Source organism: Dendronephthya gigantea, unplaced genomic scaffold (assembly GCF_004324835.1).
Source record: "Dendronephthya gigantea isolate DGI-Jeju-01 unplaced genomic scaffold, DenGig_1.0 000005F, whole genome shotgun sequence".
NCBI classification, from domain to species: Eukaryota; Metazoa; Cnidaria; class Anthozoa; order Malacalcyonacea; family Nephtheidae; genus Dendronephthya; species Dendronephthya gigantea.
In genome coordinates this window covers 2,293,008-2,310,378 of record NW_021163015.1, presented here as the reverse complement: position 1 = coordinate 2,310,378, position 17,371 = coordinate 2,293,008, and the positions used below count along the sequence as shown (strand labels likewise).

Sequence of the window (17,371 nt, the reverse complement as noted above, 5' to 3'; positions counted from 1 at the left end):
TTGAACACGTTTGTTATTTCCCACTTTTGACAATCGAGATGCGTAATATAGAGAATATAATATTGCGTTTTGTGATGGCAATATTCTTCGTTACCTTCAGGGCAGGCTGAGAAATAAGCTTGACCACGGTGAAAATAAATTTTACATTCTAGTTCTTCGTTCAAGCCAATGGTTGGTACCTCAGAGTAGCACCATCACAATATTAATTCACCCGAGTCATGTACACAATCATTTTGAACATTACATGGTCACAAGTCGAGGGCATGTCGAGTAACGTTATCAGATAAAGACATTTTAGATGACCCAACACGTGAATTCACAAACATTCCTACTTTTCTGGTGAAATTGATGTGACAGGGTGGTAAGTTAAACCCGTGTGCACTGGGCACGTTAAAATCACGTGTGAAGCCACGTGAGCACAAAATAGCCGTATATAGCGGGGAGACCTTCCTCCTCAAATCAGACAGAATTTGTGATAAGCCGGACAATTTGAACTCGAAATCTACTTCATTAGGTTTATAAATAGATGAATATATTTTGATTACATGGTGGTGATTCTCTCCTTCGCGTCTCTTCTTCCCCTTCAGGCATTTGTTTACGAGGAAAAAATTTGCGCAAGTCATGTCTCAAACGCGTCGAGACATCAAATGTTTTTTCTTTGTACAACGACAAAAATCAAAAGGGAGCAATGTAAACATCCCTTTATAAACGATTTGCAAACGCTCGTAAAAACCAACAGGCAATTCCGGTCATATCCTGTTTCCGTCCTGCACGACTGCATGCGTAACGCCTTACAAAACAAGGCATCGTTGACGTTATAGTGGCTCGTTTCGGCAATTGAATAACGTGTTTATTTCAGTTTAGGGTTCACATTCGGGGGAATAAATCGTCTAGTTATAGTGGGCCTAGTTTGAGGTGAGGTTTCCGAGAAAGACGAACCCATTGATTACGGTTATTGTTAATTTTTGGAAAATGAACTTGGACTTTCTGTTTAAAATGTGCAGACTCCAGCTGATGCTTCTATATTTTTAACTCATGATCGTCGACAAAGACGTCATAAGAATGCATGGATGATGAATTGTTGATGTCTGTTTTGACTCCGCTGTCTATTTCAAGCCAAGATCTAGACGTCCACATGGATAGGCACTCACAACAATCCCATGCGTGCAAGAGCGCTAAATGGGGAGAAGGCAAGATTCCCCAAATGTTTGTAAAAAGTTCGAGATGTGCCCTATTTTCAGTTCAGCAAAGATGCCCCTTTTTAGTACTAACTGTGGTGTACTCCTTAGAGTTACCAATTAACGACAATATGTTTAAACTGAATAAATACTATTTCATTGACACAGCGTTTACATGTGTAAGTATTATTGACCTTCATGATAAGCCCCCTCTTTGTTAGCGCCCCGCACCCCACCCCTTTTCCATACTTTCTATAAATCGTTTCGCGGTGCTGTCATGGGTGTCATGGGTGTCATGGGTGGGTATACAAACTTTTATATATTCCTCATTAAAAAGGCCAAGGACAAACTAAGCTGATGTATTTATTGTCATTTAGACAGGGCCGTCACTAAGCGGTTTAACTAGGGCGGCGGGGTGGGGGGGGGGGGGGGGGTGGTGGTGAGTAATGGGCGTGATCAATGGGTGTGGTTTTTTAAATTTACGACATTATTACACGTAATTAAATTGTTGAAATTCGACATCTCTACTTTAGGGCCTAATTCCACGGGCGCTTTTTTCTCGGCGAAATATTTCACCTGTTTCTTTTGAATTTCGAACACTTGAATGAATTATTTCTGCCTCATTGCTCATAATTCAAAAGACGCAGGCGAAATATATCGCATTTCGCTTGAAAATTTGGCCCGTGGAAAGTAGGGCTTTACTTGTATATTGATAAAACAATAATAAATGTTGGGGATTCAATAATAAATGTTGGTTAAACTGGTTACAATGTGAAAAAACTAAACAGTAACGAAAGATCCTGCATGGGTTAAAAATCGTTCATTTGCTGAAAACTAGTTCAGTTTCAGGGGGTGTCACAATTCTCTCTCTCTCTTTGTTTCTATTTCGGGTTCTCAAAGAAAAGAGCGAACCGATTGCATTGTTTCCCGAAAAACAGGTGTTCAAATATGATTGTTACAAAAATACCTTTTTCGGTTTTCACGATCTAATTTGCGGAAACCATGAATTACTATGAACGAGTGCAAATATATGCCATAGCGACTATATTAAGATCATAAAAAGTGAAACGGAATTAGTCTCGTGTTGCTATTGACGTTACTGAAAAATTCTGCTGTCAGTAGGGAAGCATTTAGGCTTATTATCCCGGCCTTATGCAGTTGCAAAAAGTTTTTTATAAACTGATTTATACTTGATATAGGATCCTAATTTCCTTTGAGTACAAGTGCTATGTCTATGATTTTTGTATAGCGTCATAATCGCATCGTTTTCTAAAAATACTCTTATCGTTTTGTCTCCAACGGAGTCCGAATATCGCCTTATTTGCACGTTTTTATAATTGAGGAAGCCATACACTAGCATAACGACTTTAACGAGTGCAAATGTATCCCATAGCGTCTATTAGGACCATAAAAATGAAACGGAATTATCTAGTAGAAATGACGTTTTCAAGTGATTTGCTCAGGTAAATTACAGCAACTGGGAAATTCGCGGAAGGATGTCCATCAATTAAAATACGTACGCATGCAAAATTTCTTTATTCCCAAATTATTATGTCAACAAGGAAAGATTTCGTTTTAAGGTTTTAGACCAATCTAAAAACAGCACTTATATTGGAAAGGAAATGGAGGACTTAAATCAGCTTATAAGAAAACGTTTTGCAAAGGGACTCGTCAATCCATGTAGAACTGTTTCCTTCAATCTCGCTAGAGTCTGGCCTTTCTCGCTCTAACGATCGATAAGATCTGACAGCGTGGTGTTTCCTATGTGCCCCCATGGAGTCGAGGTTTTCTACACGCAGACTTCGTCACAAACTGCTGACCACACAATGACTTAGCCCAAGTAACATGGAAGAGCAAAGAGCTTGAATGTCAGTTGAACTATTCTCTATCCATTCCACAATATTGATGTCTCTCCTTTGGTCTCAAATATACCATCCCAATCTTGCTTCTCTATTACAATAGTTTCATCCTGTACTCCATCCGGTCCACATTAGGACCAGAATGTACCCTCATACCCTACGCACATGTCCCCTCATATCCTACTCAATCCATGCCACTAAGCCATATAATGGCATGTATCCCACTATCCTTTTTTATCTCTACCATCACCATCTTTAATCTACTTACTAGATTAAAGATTTGGCATTTTGGGATCCTAAAATTCACTCACGAGCGTCTATAACGTGGCTGAAAACCTTCTTCAATAAAGTTTCACAAACCATAATGTTTTTCGGGAATATTACAATATACTTTTCAGAACTTATCATGTGAAACCCATTTCCCAAAGCACTTTATACAAACATCCACGTAGGTCTTTCACGACGTTAAAATGTCCCATCAACGACATAATAGCATTTATGAAGCGGCGTCGTCGGATAAATTGTCGGTCCCCCGAAATTTAAGTGCCTCGCGAAAAGAAGATTTCATCATATGAAAATAGACGTCCCACAAGGCTATTAGGCAGACTCGTTGATTTTGTTCTATATATTGCTGATGAAATATTGCCCCGATTAAATTTGTAGAAAGATTTCTCTTGCTGTTCACGGATTCTTTCTAGTCACATTTCTGCCTGTGTGGGTTCTGGGTTTGATGATAATTTGTGCTGCAGAAAGAAATTTCTAAGCTTGGGGAAATTACTGACACAGATTCAGCCAAAAAGAAAATCACATACAATACGAAATTTTCCCGAAATCACGTACCTCGCAAGTCGGCCTTAATTCCAAGTTACATGCAGAAGCAAGATATGTCTGTACCTATTCTAAACCACCCTTACGCTTTTCTTGAAAGAAAACAACAGATGCAAAGCAGAATGCAAAAGGTACGACCATGGCGGCTATTATTATAATGAATAAATACATAACAAGGTGATGAAATGAGTTGATTAAGGTCGCATGAGAGAAAGCAAGCACTGCACACTTTTCCACGAATATACAACGCCGTATTTCAAGGTGCGATTAGTCTTCACCCGTGAAATTCACTTCAGCGAAGCTAACAGATGAAGTCAAATCGATGCGCCGGAGAACATGCAAGTTCCGTCGCTATCATTCAGTTGAAGCAAGTTGCTTTTGTCATAGTTGTGTGGTAGTTCTACACGCTTTTAAAATCGTAAAAGTTCTAATGTGAAATTATATTGCAAAGTCAGAGATGGAACTGATTGGATTATATGTTTGACGCACTACCGAAGATCAGAAAAAAACACAAGATCAATCGTTCAGGTCGCCCTGTAATGACTAAAAGGCACACCATAAGTGCATGACAAACGCGGTAATAATACCATTGGACATAATGTCTATGCTTCGACATTACCTAATGAGGCGGTCTCGATTCACCTGTCTTCTGGATCTATCAAAGGCAAGATAAGTGACCAGCTTTCAGAAATTTGTCCAATTGTGCACGCAATTGAAGTAGCGTGTTCTGCTATTGGTGCGTAAATCATCAGGAGATAAAGGAGAAAATTAGCTGGTTGAATGAAATATCATTTATCCTTATCTCTTTCAGTACTACATTGAAAAATAACATCAAGTATACGAAGCCACAATCTCCGACCGTTCAAACCATCCATACGTAGGATGTTGCACAAAAAACAATGTGGACAAAGCAATTTTAGTGACTTTCAACCCCCCGTCGATGTTGTGAACGACGCAGTAAGAATCAATATCGTGCTTAAGATGGACGGGGGGGATGTGTGGAAGAAGCGCAGCATGATTTTAAAGGTCAATGAATGAAGATCCGTGTTCGTGGTATTTTAGATGAGTTGTTGTCTTTGAAAGAACTCTTTAAAAGCGGCCAAATTTTAAACTCAGTTTAAAGTGGTTATGAAATGTCAGCCTGAGTGATGTATTTGTATCAAACTGCAGAGGAAATTGGTTACAGAAGCTGCATCGGTCGAAGTCATAAGATATCTGTGCGCAAAACATTGACGTTTTTGCATCATGATAGATCTCTAACCACCACGGTTTGCACAAGTTGTATTTAACCAAACATTTGTAAAAACACTGACAGAAACTAATTACACTAATTATTAAGAGTTAAAGATCTTTAGTCTCATAATTGAACTTGTTTTGCGGTTTCAAAAAAATTAAAAAACAATGTTGAAAACATAAAGATATTTGCTGAATCTATCGGCGATTTCAAAGCGGCCGTAAAGGCTCGCTAAGACACGGTGATAATTAACGAGCGAATATCCATTTACATCACCTCCTATTCGCGGAGGGATTATGTAAATCAGCGAAATCTCCTTGCAACACATTTGCTGCGCTCGAAATTCTGGCGGCATCGTTTCGAAGATAAAATGTATCTGGGCTCGGTGAATATCATAAGACCAGATAACAACTCGTTTTTGTTGACAATACACACGGCTAGGGGTAGGCAACCCTAGAAATGTGAAGCACTATTATCGCAAAATAACCGCTGCCCAGCATCTTCTGACGTGTTGTTTATAAAAATAATTCGACACATTCGAGGGCATTGCTTTTCTTTCCCGTCAAATCGTCCACCAATTCGGAAAGATGCAGGAATGAAAAACGCACGCACAATATTGACGTGGTAATCATAGCACTCGTATCCACGCATTGCAACCACTTAGCAGAGGCCGACAGAATGGACTTTTGAAATTTTTAAACAATTTGATTAAGTGAAATAAATATAGGATAATTTACTTCACGTGGTGCTCGAGACTATTCAGAAATTAGCAGCTTTTTTATGGCAATAAAACGCTATACTTGTCAATATTTGGTCATGCTTGCATCCAGCATCAAAATTGACACAGAGGTGCTATATATTCACGCACTTAAATCCATTTGATGAACTTGTAAGTCTTCTGTGAAGCGGTTTTCCCAGGAAATATCGCTGGGAAGGGAAGAATGTGTTTAGCGCCTTGGGGTCTTTGAGGTGATTGAAATTAAGATAAGAATGATTATTGAATCCGTTCAGTTTGGATTCAATGATTGCAGTCGAAATGAAATTGATTTTAATTAATCTTTCAAACAATCGCTTATTCTATTTATTGTGCTAGCATCAATGCTTAATTGGAATTGATTCTCACACGCAGCTCCGTCAAAAACACGCACAAACTCCGAGTGTTTTGCTCTGAACCATCAACACCGCTCCCAGAATAGTAATAACCTCCCTGTCAATCATCTCTTTTCTTAATGTTTGTGATATGGCCATAAAAGACAATCGTACATCCATTTCATACACATACAATTCACCGCACGAAATTTCCTCTGTTGGAAAGACTTTTTAAAACCGCGCAGGATTTTGCTGCTTTCTACCAATCTTTAGTTTCCAATGCCGGCTTCTGAATGCAACGCTCTGCCAGTTGGTCTGATTCCAGAAATGCTTGGCTGGTATATTGCTAGTATAATCTCGTAATATACAGCAAGTGCCAATCTTTGGTAATCGGATACTGGCTTGCCAGTGGCCTCCATCGTTCTCTGATGTAGGGTGTCAAGTAATTCCCTGAAGAAATTACCTTTATAGTTCTAAAAATCCTTACCAATACAATTCTTCATCAACAAACTTAAAGAACTTTTAGTTACTGGCATTATTTTATTTGATGATATCCCGGAATTATGAAACACACACTACACTACCATTGACGATTAGAACTAAAGCCCTGGTCAAACGAGAGTGATAGTTGATGAGAGTTGAGAAGCGAGAGTTCGCACGAGAGTTTTCCAAACTCTCGATGCGACGGTCAAACGAGAATGAGAGTTGATGAGAGTTGAGAACGAGAGTTGAGAACGAGAGTTGATTACTCTCATCAACTCTCATCAACTCTCATCAAAATTTGAACCAGTTCAAAGTCGATGAGAGTTGATGAGAGTGCACGAGAGTGTATGAGAGTTCGCGGTCAAACGCAAGCGAGAGATGCAACTCCCATCAACTCTCATCAACTATCATTCTCGTTTGACCAGGGCTTAAGGTATATTGCAACATAGAGAAGAGAAAGAAAATTTGTCATGGTTAAATGTGCGAGAACAAACATATACGCTAGAATCAATGTATTTTCATATTAACAAACACGCATATATAAATGTATCCTTCATCATAGAAATCAACTTTGCCAGCGTTTCGATTCTTCCACAGAACAATATATTAGTTTAACTTAAGCTACTTTACATTCATACACGAAAAAAATACTCTTGAAATAGCTTATTTCATTAATTAAGCTCTATACAAGGTGACTACACAGGCTACCCGAACGATCTGTTCCAACGCCGCAAGATATTAAAACATATACATGGGGTAAACAATACTTCTTGCCGGTTTTGTCCGTAAAGTCGTTCCCAGCGTCAGTTTATTATGAATGCACATAATAGCTACAGGGAGGGTGCCCAGCGTCCTTGATTATTTTGCACCTTTAGTAATGATCTAAATCTATTAAATAAAGAATATTTTCTTTTCAAATAGAAGAAACGAACACGGCAATGATCGCTTTACCAGCAAACACTTCTAGGCAAACAAACTCTGCAGGACGATTCTGAGTTGTTTATCAACTCTCGCAGAGCGCGCCATTATGAATCGATGCAACTCGGCGATATAACGGTGTTTTTTTTAGCAGCGGTTGTCAATGAATGGGAGCGTTCATCAATGTTTACGGACCATTTGTAGTATTTACAATTGACAACGCTGTGTATAGTCACACGCGATAGCAGCGTTTAAGAGAAACTGCTGCCACGGTAGCTAGTGTACTTCTCTCATGCAGTATAATGACTGAATATAATCCACGGCTGTGAAGCGGGAGATTGTTGCATATCTTGGTGATGGTTTTATCAACATTCTTTCCCTGATCAAACCGACTGACTTGACTAGGCTATTACGCCGCTTATCGTCTGAGACGAGACGCAGAAACTATCATGAAAATTTAAAGCAGCCTCGTCCAATTAAAAAAACAACGCATGCCGCTATATTCAAGAGTGATGGTTCTGGGGTAAGGATTCAAAAAAAGTTCCGTCTGGTAACCAGGGCAAAATACAGCCCGATCTGCCGCTTATATTGACTCCTGTTTATATTTGGCGCAGTGTTCTAACTTGCCTGGGTAATCGCCCATGTACCAACAAATTTTCTTTGACGGATTAATGGGACGTTATCATCTTTTTCGTACATATACAGCGGTGGAAATATATTTTTACGGTTTATTAATAGCAAAAAGCTATCAAAAGAATGCATCGGCTAGGGAATAAAAGTTACTTTTTACAAACTAGAGCAAATAAGTTAGTTCTTATGACCGTTTCTATATAGTCAGTTGCACTGAGTGCAAATTTCACAATATTGATATGGTAGGTTATTAGTTATTATACCACTGTCTATGTTACTCTCAGTGAAACCGTTGAAAATACCATCATTTATTACTGTAATAAAAACTATATCATTCATAACACATAACAAAATGATCAATAATTTGTCAACGAAAACAAATTTTTAATTGTCGTTACCATGTTGAGAATGATAATCTTATTGTCGCGAGGTCACTGCTAAATTTATCTGGTAGTGGCAGCACAAAGCGCTGTAAAGCGACTCGTATTTTATTCTCGTGTGCTAATAAGGAGTGCAATCAATGTAGTCATCATTGATTTATTAGACACCACCATGGCGGTGGATGGTCTTATTGTTGTCAAAGATTTAATATACCCGTCGCAAGCCCATGTGAGGATCATGGAGTGAAGCTTTTATTGAAATCCGAACAACTATACACGGTCTAAAATTATTTCGTTTAACGATATATATAAGTTACATGAAATAGCTACTATTGTTTATGTTTGAGTTTTAAAGTGTTTTTAACCTTCTACACGCTGCAACATTTGGAGTGTCCGTAATTTTCTCAAAAAACCTTGAAAGTTTGGCAAACATGCACTTGCAGATTTTTGCTTGAATATCGCTTTACGATAATGTTCATACTGTGCAATGGAGTGGTTTTTCCTGACAGAGTGTTGATTGCTGATACTAATATTAGCTTGGCTAGTCTGGTACTTGACCTTTCTACCACGAGACTAATCAACGATTTTGCCATTATGCATGATTTTTCAGACATTCCTATAGTCTTCACGATCCCTGATTACACAGGCGCGTCGTCGTTTTTTTACTGCAAAATAGAGATAGTTATCCTCCATAATCAACAACACATTCCTCCACTTTGAGAATTCAAAAAGAAAATGAAATTGCGAATGAGAGAATTGAAAAACGAGCTCAAAACCGATACTAAGGTCTATAAAACTACAACAAAAAGTTGTCCACGTTTAAATTCTTATTTCCTGTATATATTCCGAGCGCTTTTCTCATTCGTGTGACACAACGACCCCAATTCAGGTGAAAATGGACGTTGTTATAAGCTAGTCGTTGCTTTTGACAGTATACGTATATTTATCATTGAAGCAAGGCAGTTCAGTGCTTACAGTTTTAAATGAGAAAAGATGTAACACGTTAATTAGGTTTTCAGAGGAAGAAGACGATGCGAAAATACAAAAGATGTATATCGTTACACATTTCATGCACTCCGTTTCATGTAAAAGTTTCGAAGCCGATTTATAAAGGAGGAGACGTGTCCAGTCATTGATTCCAGCTAACGTGATTGCGATCTGAGAAAAGTGTCGAGGAAAAAAGTGAAGGCGGCAGCGTGTGAACATCAGTGTATCTCTGAGCGAGATAACTTGAACACGATGCTATCTGCGGATTACTGCTGGTGCTCATTACCTCAATAATGAGCAATGCTTAGTCAGAAATGAGCTATTAGCACATTTTCTGAGCCGGACAAACCTCTTTACAAAGCACTTGTGTGGCACACAATTAAGCAAAACACCGCGTTACTCAAGTTTTATTTAAAAGTCGCTCAAATTATCGGAGCATATTTTCAGCTCGTTCGCTTGAGCGATGATTCGAGTTTAAAACGACCTCGCACAGAGCGATAGCAGCATTACGAGCTGATATTCCCATATGCGCGGTGTTCAAAGTCATTGATCTCAAGTTTAATGACCAATTAACTTGAACCGATACACTTTAATGAGCTTTAATTGGTCTTAAAATAAGAATGCACTTTATTCTACTTGGTTTGTTTGCATTCGCAATTTAGTCTTGCCCGTCACCTGCCAGGCGCGAAATTCTCATGTTCTCGAAAGAAAAGCCGATGTTTTTATTCCCACCGGGAGCGAGCCATTTAAGATTTCGGGCAACGCGAAAATCGATCATACCGAGTTGTTTGTTGACCTCGAACGCAGCTCTTAATCCATTTAGCAATCTTTCCGCGGACTAAATCGGGCGAAAGGAAGCTATTCTTGGCACACGTGGCTCGGACCTAGTTCTATTTGCGAAACGCACGCTCGTTGAGCTCCCCGCCGATTCGAGCAGTTAGGAGCTAGCCGCGGCGCGTTTGAAGTTAATGGTTTAATTTCCGGTGCCATATCTGTTAATATGTGTTGGCTGATATATTTATTGTTCAGAGACAATAAATATCATGGGATTGCCACAAATGAAGGTATTAGGAATCTTTAAACTGCCGCTTGTCTTAGACAAAAGACTTAAGCTGCCGAGGCCGAGAACTAATCAAAAACTACATCAAACAGTATCGGAAATAAATTGATGTTTGTTTTGCATTAAACGCAAGCAAATAGGGAGAGCAAATCTTCCAGATAGAAGCGAGGAAGTGTTTGAATTTTTATCAACGCTTGCTGTCCGCTTAACAATGCAAGATAATTGAAAGTTAACAAGTGGACCTTGTCACGAAGACGCCACACAATCAAAGGGGGGTCCAAAGAGGTTTTTCAAAAGTCCAAAGTTTTGGATGCATTCTTTGTTGCTCAAAACTGATCGGGGGTTTTAACTTTTAGGTGAACGTATTAAGACCTCACAACCATTAAGCATGCACTCCGCAATACGACTGCAACATTACCTTCTAAATGCTTTATCAATGCGTATATTGTTCCTAATTGCTACAGTTATTAGCATTGTTATGAAGCCGATAATGACTTTGAAGTGTTATCACAAACACTATACATTAAAAATCAAACAGCGCTTTCCGATTACAACGCTCGAACCTGCTCAAATCTAATTTAACAATTCTGTGTCTCAGTTCCCAATTCCGCGGCACCAGCGAACCACAATCGGCCATGGGCAACCATTTAATCAACGTTTCCCAAAACATTTCGGAATTTTGGTCGCGTTCGGCAATTTTCATTTCTCGCTCTCAAAGGAACGGTGTTTCGATTCATAACATATGGAAAGGCGCTTTTCGGCTTCCGAAACACTATACAGCTTTTATTCATTCAACATGTGTTCGTGACTAAGACCACAATTCGCACGCAGCCAGCCCCGAAAGCTCGTGGCTACTTCTGTACGAATAAACATGGCGCTCTGTGAAATTTCTCACTGTACAAGTCTAGTCTAACAACTAGGTGCGAATCGCAAAGAGTGTTGTACAAATATTGAAATAGTTAATCACTTATAAGATTTGCTATTGGTTATCATGTTTGTCCTGGCCTACATGTGATCGGGTAATGATTATGAGCGCTTTCCGAGCAGTTCCTCTCTCGCGTTTATTTAGCTAGTTTATTGTCGTTCAATGTGGCATTAAAGAGAGCTGATCTCCATATGAATACCGCAATTGTTTAAAGTCTCATCGAACGCTGTTCCAATACAAATGAGTCGTTAAAATCTGCCGTGATGACGCTCAAACACTGAACGACCGCGGTCTCCCCGCGTGCAGTCCATACGGCACACGGCGAAGCACAACTGCTGCAAACACGATACCCAAGTCGTTGCAAAACAAACAAGAAATACAACATGTCTTTGCGTACGATAGCGGAGTTTGAGCGCTAGTGTGAATTACACAGTATTTACGCTATTGAAAAAAGCATTGAATTGGCCCTCACAAAGGGAGAGACTATGTCGGCAAGATCAGACGGTGTCGGTCAAACATAACTGAAAGTTAATGCGGTAAATAATAAAGCGAGCTTTTAAATGGAAAAACGCAGCATTTTCACGCCCCATTCGCCCTTTGTCTTCGCAGAGGCAGCCAGCGTACACGAATTACTCGCCGTTTCAACACCGCACCGATTCAAGTGGCCGTGAAATCGCGCACGAAACCTCGACTGAACGACAAGGCTTATCGGCTGAAGTGGGTTAGTGAAGATGTTTTAGTGCTAATCGCCGTGACAACTCATCACCACTTGAGTCTGTCAGCTTATTTAGGTAATTTGACAGGTAATTACTGCCGCTTTAGTAATCAAATCAAGCATATTTGGCCTCTCATTGTGCCCCCGAAGAATCAGCGTATGCGAGCCTGGCGTGGAAACACCGGTAAGCAATTCACCCCCCGTCGCTCTACCCGCAGACAGGCGTATGAGTACAGAGAGTTCGAGGCTCGCCAATCATAGGAGACTCGAGATAGTCAGTTGTAGACGTGCAGCGAACAGCACCCGGCGAGTTTGGAGCGAGCAACTACGAGGGATACAAAGATACATACGAAATGATGCAGTCTAACCGCAGCTTTTGCATCGAATCTTTGATTGCAAATCGGGACAAGTTCTCGCCAAAATATGCGCGAGACGATGCCGAGTTAGACGATGAAGCCAGCTCGGACTTAAGCGACCCAGAGAGCCCAAGGATAGCGCAACAAACTACCCCGTTTTCCGTGAACGACATACTCAATCCGGACAAGTTCACGCGAGAGAGAAGCCAGTCAGAAAGTCCACCGAACTCCGATACAAAGAAGGTGGTCTGGCATCCGTGGATGTCAGCAACCCGTTACAACAGGCCGCAGAAAATCATGCATGGTAAGAGGATTTTGATATGTGTTTACAAACTACCACTGCGGGGTAAATGATCACAGTTAAATTATGTACTAAACACGACCGACATTAACTTCGCATTCAGTCTACATGATTCCAAGTCATCAGCAAAGCCGATTGATTCGAAGACCTCAAATCGCGGTTGTTGTATATGTATTGACGCAGCGAAATTTTAATTATACTTCAAAATTTCACCGCGAACGCATTCAGCGCGGCGCCCTATTTAAACTTCGATCACACGTTATGGGAAATGTGGAGTGGCAAATGGTGTTTAGTGTTCTTTATCTTTAAAATTTCAGGCCGAATAAGTGGCAAATTTGTTGAAATTTTCAGGCAGGGAAGGCCAAATCAAAATGGCCAAATTTGACTCAACACGGATGTGAAATACTTTACTTGATCCCGTGTTAAATCAATTACTGATTCGCAGTACGTGAATCAGCTTAGCCCAATGCAAGCATTGATCGACACAGACAATCTACGATTCTGAGCGATCTATCATTGTGTATAGCGATTGTGTAAGCGGTTTTTTCAAATCACCATAACAGTGTAACTATAACCAACCTCAAATTATCCACTTGCATTTCCTGACTCAAATACAGGTTATAATGATTAGGGAAGTTGAAAGTCTTTCTGTTTGACGAGAAATAAAATAATCTCTTGTAAACGGGGAAAAAACAACTCGACCTTAAGATTGAGAAATTATCTCAACCAATTGTGCTATTACGATAAACGATTGATTTATTAAAGCGGCATAGAGGATTTAAATTCAGAGATTACGTCCGCTATTTAGGTTTAAAATGCCAAGTTCCTCCTATAACTATAAGATTTCAGTGTACGCCAGGTTTTTGGACATCAAGAGATCATTAGGCGAACATCATTTGCATGTTTCTGTTTCCAAATCTCGTGCTACAACACCAAATAAGATTAACTGGAGTAGAAATTAGGTTTGGATTTTTCCCTGCCTTGTCAAACACTTTCGAATGATGGAAAAGCGGGGGAAGCTGGGATAAAACGATTCCGGAAAAGATGAGAATAGAAGTTTATTTGCCGACAAAAGCATCATGCATCCTTGAAGAGTGTTTATAGATTGTTTCCGACAAGAGTTAGTCGCCCCAGAAAGTGTCAGTGCAACATATACTCTGAGATAGCATAATTGAACAATCCTAAACACATTGGGGATCAAAGGGATATTATTGATTCGTAAAACCACGGTCCAAATTCAAAGAGAGGAACACCCTCTTCACTATCAGTCATTGCTATTTTGGTATCCCGACTCCCAAAATTCATAAAGTTTCAGTAGAGGAAATTAAATAATTATTCCGAGGTCCTTTCTTAGGGTAATAACTACAGTCCGATTAATTTATCTCATTTTTAACAGAACTATAACCCAGACTCGGTGTAGAAGTACAACAATTTAGCGTGCAGAACAATGCGTTCCTTTATGATCAGGCTTGAAATCAATTCCCTTGTACAATCTCTTAAAAGCTCTCTTAAAAAGTCCAAAATATGTGGCAAATGGCAAAAGCTTCTATATATGATCACTGAAGAAGTAATTATTATTATTATATTAGACTGCGTTGTATATTGATAAATGTAATTTTAACAAAGACATGCATGGACAGACCTTACTCATAGAGCCATAGTGTTCTCGATCAAAACTTTACCAAAAAATTGAACACCGAAGTAAATAAGTTTGGACACTCAAGCACAAGCATATAATTTAGAGTGTCATTGAAATAATGTTAGTGAGAATTTTCCAGTCTGTGTACCGCGTTAGTCAGCCACATTCATTAGTGACAAGCACTGGAGCAAGACTAATATCCTCACTGTCTAGATATTTCGGATACTTGATTGCTGACGATGTCCCCATGGAAATTTGCATGCAGTTTCTAAAATGCCGTTGAAAATGTAATCTTTTTCATGCGCATTCCCCGTGATCTTTGTTACGGATCTGTTCCTTCGGATTGCCTTAATGAAAGACACTGCTGTGATTGAAATAAAAAATACTAAACATTTTCTTTGTAATGTCTAAAAACGACTTCAAGATTTTAAGATTCCGTCTTGGCAGGTCTCCACCTTCGCCTCCCTCGCATATTCAACGAGGAACTATTAAAGTTCTCCCTTTCAGATAAAAAATTAAGGATAAAATACTTGGAATCGTTAGAGATTTTTAAACTAAATCCTTCAAATCACATGTTATTTAACTTTATTATACATATAATTTCCAAAGCTAAATCACTATAAACCATGCAGTCAAATTTTTTCATCGTTTTTTTAACAAACATGTATTCATCTTTTACAAGGCGTCGAGAAAAGAAAGAGTCAGGACGAATTGAGTGCGGACGAGATTGAGAAGGAGAGCGAAGATTCAGATTCGTCCGACGAGACGAAATCAAATTCGGCAAAGAAGAGAAAACGATCAGCCGACCGAAACGGGAAGGAGGGTAAACCACGTCGTGCAAGAACAGCTTTTACTTATGAACAATTAGTCGCGTTGGAAAACAAGTTTAAAACGACGCGATACCTTTCGGTTTGTGAACGTTTGAATCTTGCCATGTCGCTAAGTTTGACCGAGACACAGGTGAAAATCTGGTTCCAAAATCGTCGAACAAAATGGAAGAAACAGAATCCTGGAATGGACGCGACCGCTCCGACAAGACCTATCATGGCACCGCCAACGTTACCTCATTGTGGTTCACCATACATTTTGAACTCACAACATCATTTTTTTCCGACAAGTTGTTCGACAGCCATTCCGTTTATGTTCGCAAAGCCACAGCCGGCCTATCCTGCACATTTTTAAGGGCGAAGGAATTGTGCCGACACAGGCAGAATGGAAGAAAACGCTATGTACATCCTCGCCAGAATTCGACAGTTTGCTTTACAACCGACAATCTATGGCCTAGTTTGCTTTGCGTTTCGCCAATTTCTGCAAAGCCGGGGCGATGCTTTTCGGTGTACAAAGGTTGATGCGGTATGTGTTGGAATAGTCCTGCTTCAAAACATAGCTTTTGTGATGGTAAACATTATAATTCAATTTTAAAAAACTGGATATAAGCTGAAATAGGCTGTCCTGTATGCTGGATTTGATTTCTAGAGTGTTTGAAGAGAACAGAATTATAATATGCCGGCTACAAGGCGTGGAGGGAAAATTTACGATCATTTCTCACTTCAAGAGCATGAAAGTTATCCGTGAAAGATACCATGGGTATAAAAATGAATTTCATTTCTCTTTCGTGTGAATATAGATATATCTTGCTGAAGATATATATTCAAATTCTGAAGTAAGCCATATTTTGCAACTAAAATCTTTTCGTAACGCATCACTTTTCATGCTGAAAGTTTGTTAAAAATTGTAAATTTTCTTCTCGCCTTATGCGGTATTTCAAGCGACCGAGAAATTGTAAAACCAAAGCTTAAACTCGCACAGATCATTTGAAGGACAATAGAAGAGAAGGTTCGTCCAACGAACAATGGCGTCGCCAAAAAGATGTACATAATGTGTATTTTAAAGTATGAATTTTATACAGAAATCGGAGCAATTGAAAGTGTTTTGTACAGACAAAATTAGGACAAGTAAATTATATAAACATGTACCTAGCGATTCAGAACTGATCGTCAACGTTCAAACATACAACCACATGGGGTTGAAAATTTAACAGACCATCTCCATTCGCATAGTGGCATTTCGCGAATAATCACTGTAAATAAATTTTTTGTACAAAGCTATTTTGTCGAAGTTGGTGGTCTTTTACATTCGCTCGTCATGCAAGCGCGCCATTTTATAAAAGTACCGTCAAAACAAGACTAAATGTGTGTGTGTGCAAAGTTGCATATGGTTGGTTTTTGTGTGGGCAGACAAAAATAACCCATTTTCTGTATGATACTAAAAGCGACTCAAATTAAAGCAAAATATTCGTTTGATGTTTCAAAATGTAAAATTCAAACGTTAAATGTTTGATAAAGCTATGTTAAATGATTGTATTGAATGTGATTCTATCATTTTCGCCAAAGATATTCTGTGCCATCGATGTGTATTATTGTATTGCACCGCAAGACAAGTTAAATCTCTATGGTTAAGACACAGCGGTTATAAATCTTGTTAAAAAGTACACTTATAAATATAGCTGTGTTGGTGAGATCTTGGCTTGAGCCGGACACGCTGACATGCTAGGAATATTTCTTGTTTAAAGGTTTTACGACGTGCATGAGAACTGTGATATTAGTTCCGGTTTAAAAATAGCTAAAACAGGGCAGCACAGCGCATTTTGACGGAGAATTTGGGCGCAACCTCGCTGGTTTGTCGGTAATTTTGACCATTGTGGTTAACAGGATCAAATGCAGTGACCCTTCATGACTTAAATTCCCACTCAATTGGGCCTCCCTGAAGAATCCAATTTGCAAAAGATG

General features: G+C 39.3%; 1 protein-coding gene across 1 annotated transcript; it reads left to right on the top strand.

The window, feature by feature from the left end:
- Nucleotides 1–11,864: 11,864 nt before the first annotated feature.
- LOC114516100 (homeobox protein slou-like) lies at nt 11,865–16,857 on the top strand. Its single transcript, XM_028535474.1, has 3 exons — nt 11,865–12,107; nt 12,181–12,946; nt 15,265–16,857. The coding sequence occupies exons 2-3, from the start codon at nt 12,640–12,642 to the stop codon at nt 15,762–15,764; spliced, it is 807 nt and encodes a 268-aa protein (XP_028391275.1). The 5' UTR covers nt 11,865–12,107; nt 12,181–12,639; the 3' UTR covers nt 15,765–16,857.
- The last annotated feature ends 514 nt before the right edge of the window (nt 16,858–17,371 follow it).

Coding starts and splice junctions, on each gene's coding strand:
- LOC114516100 (XM_028535474.1), top strand. CDS start 12,640: ATGATGCAGTCTAACCGCAGCTTTTGCATCGAATCTTTGATTGCAAAT. Junction 12,947..15,264: donor GCCGCAGAAAATCATGCATG/GTAAGAGGATTT, acceptor ATCTTTTACAAG/GCGTCGAGAAAAGAAAGAGT.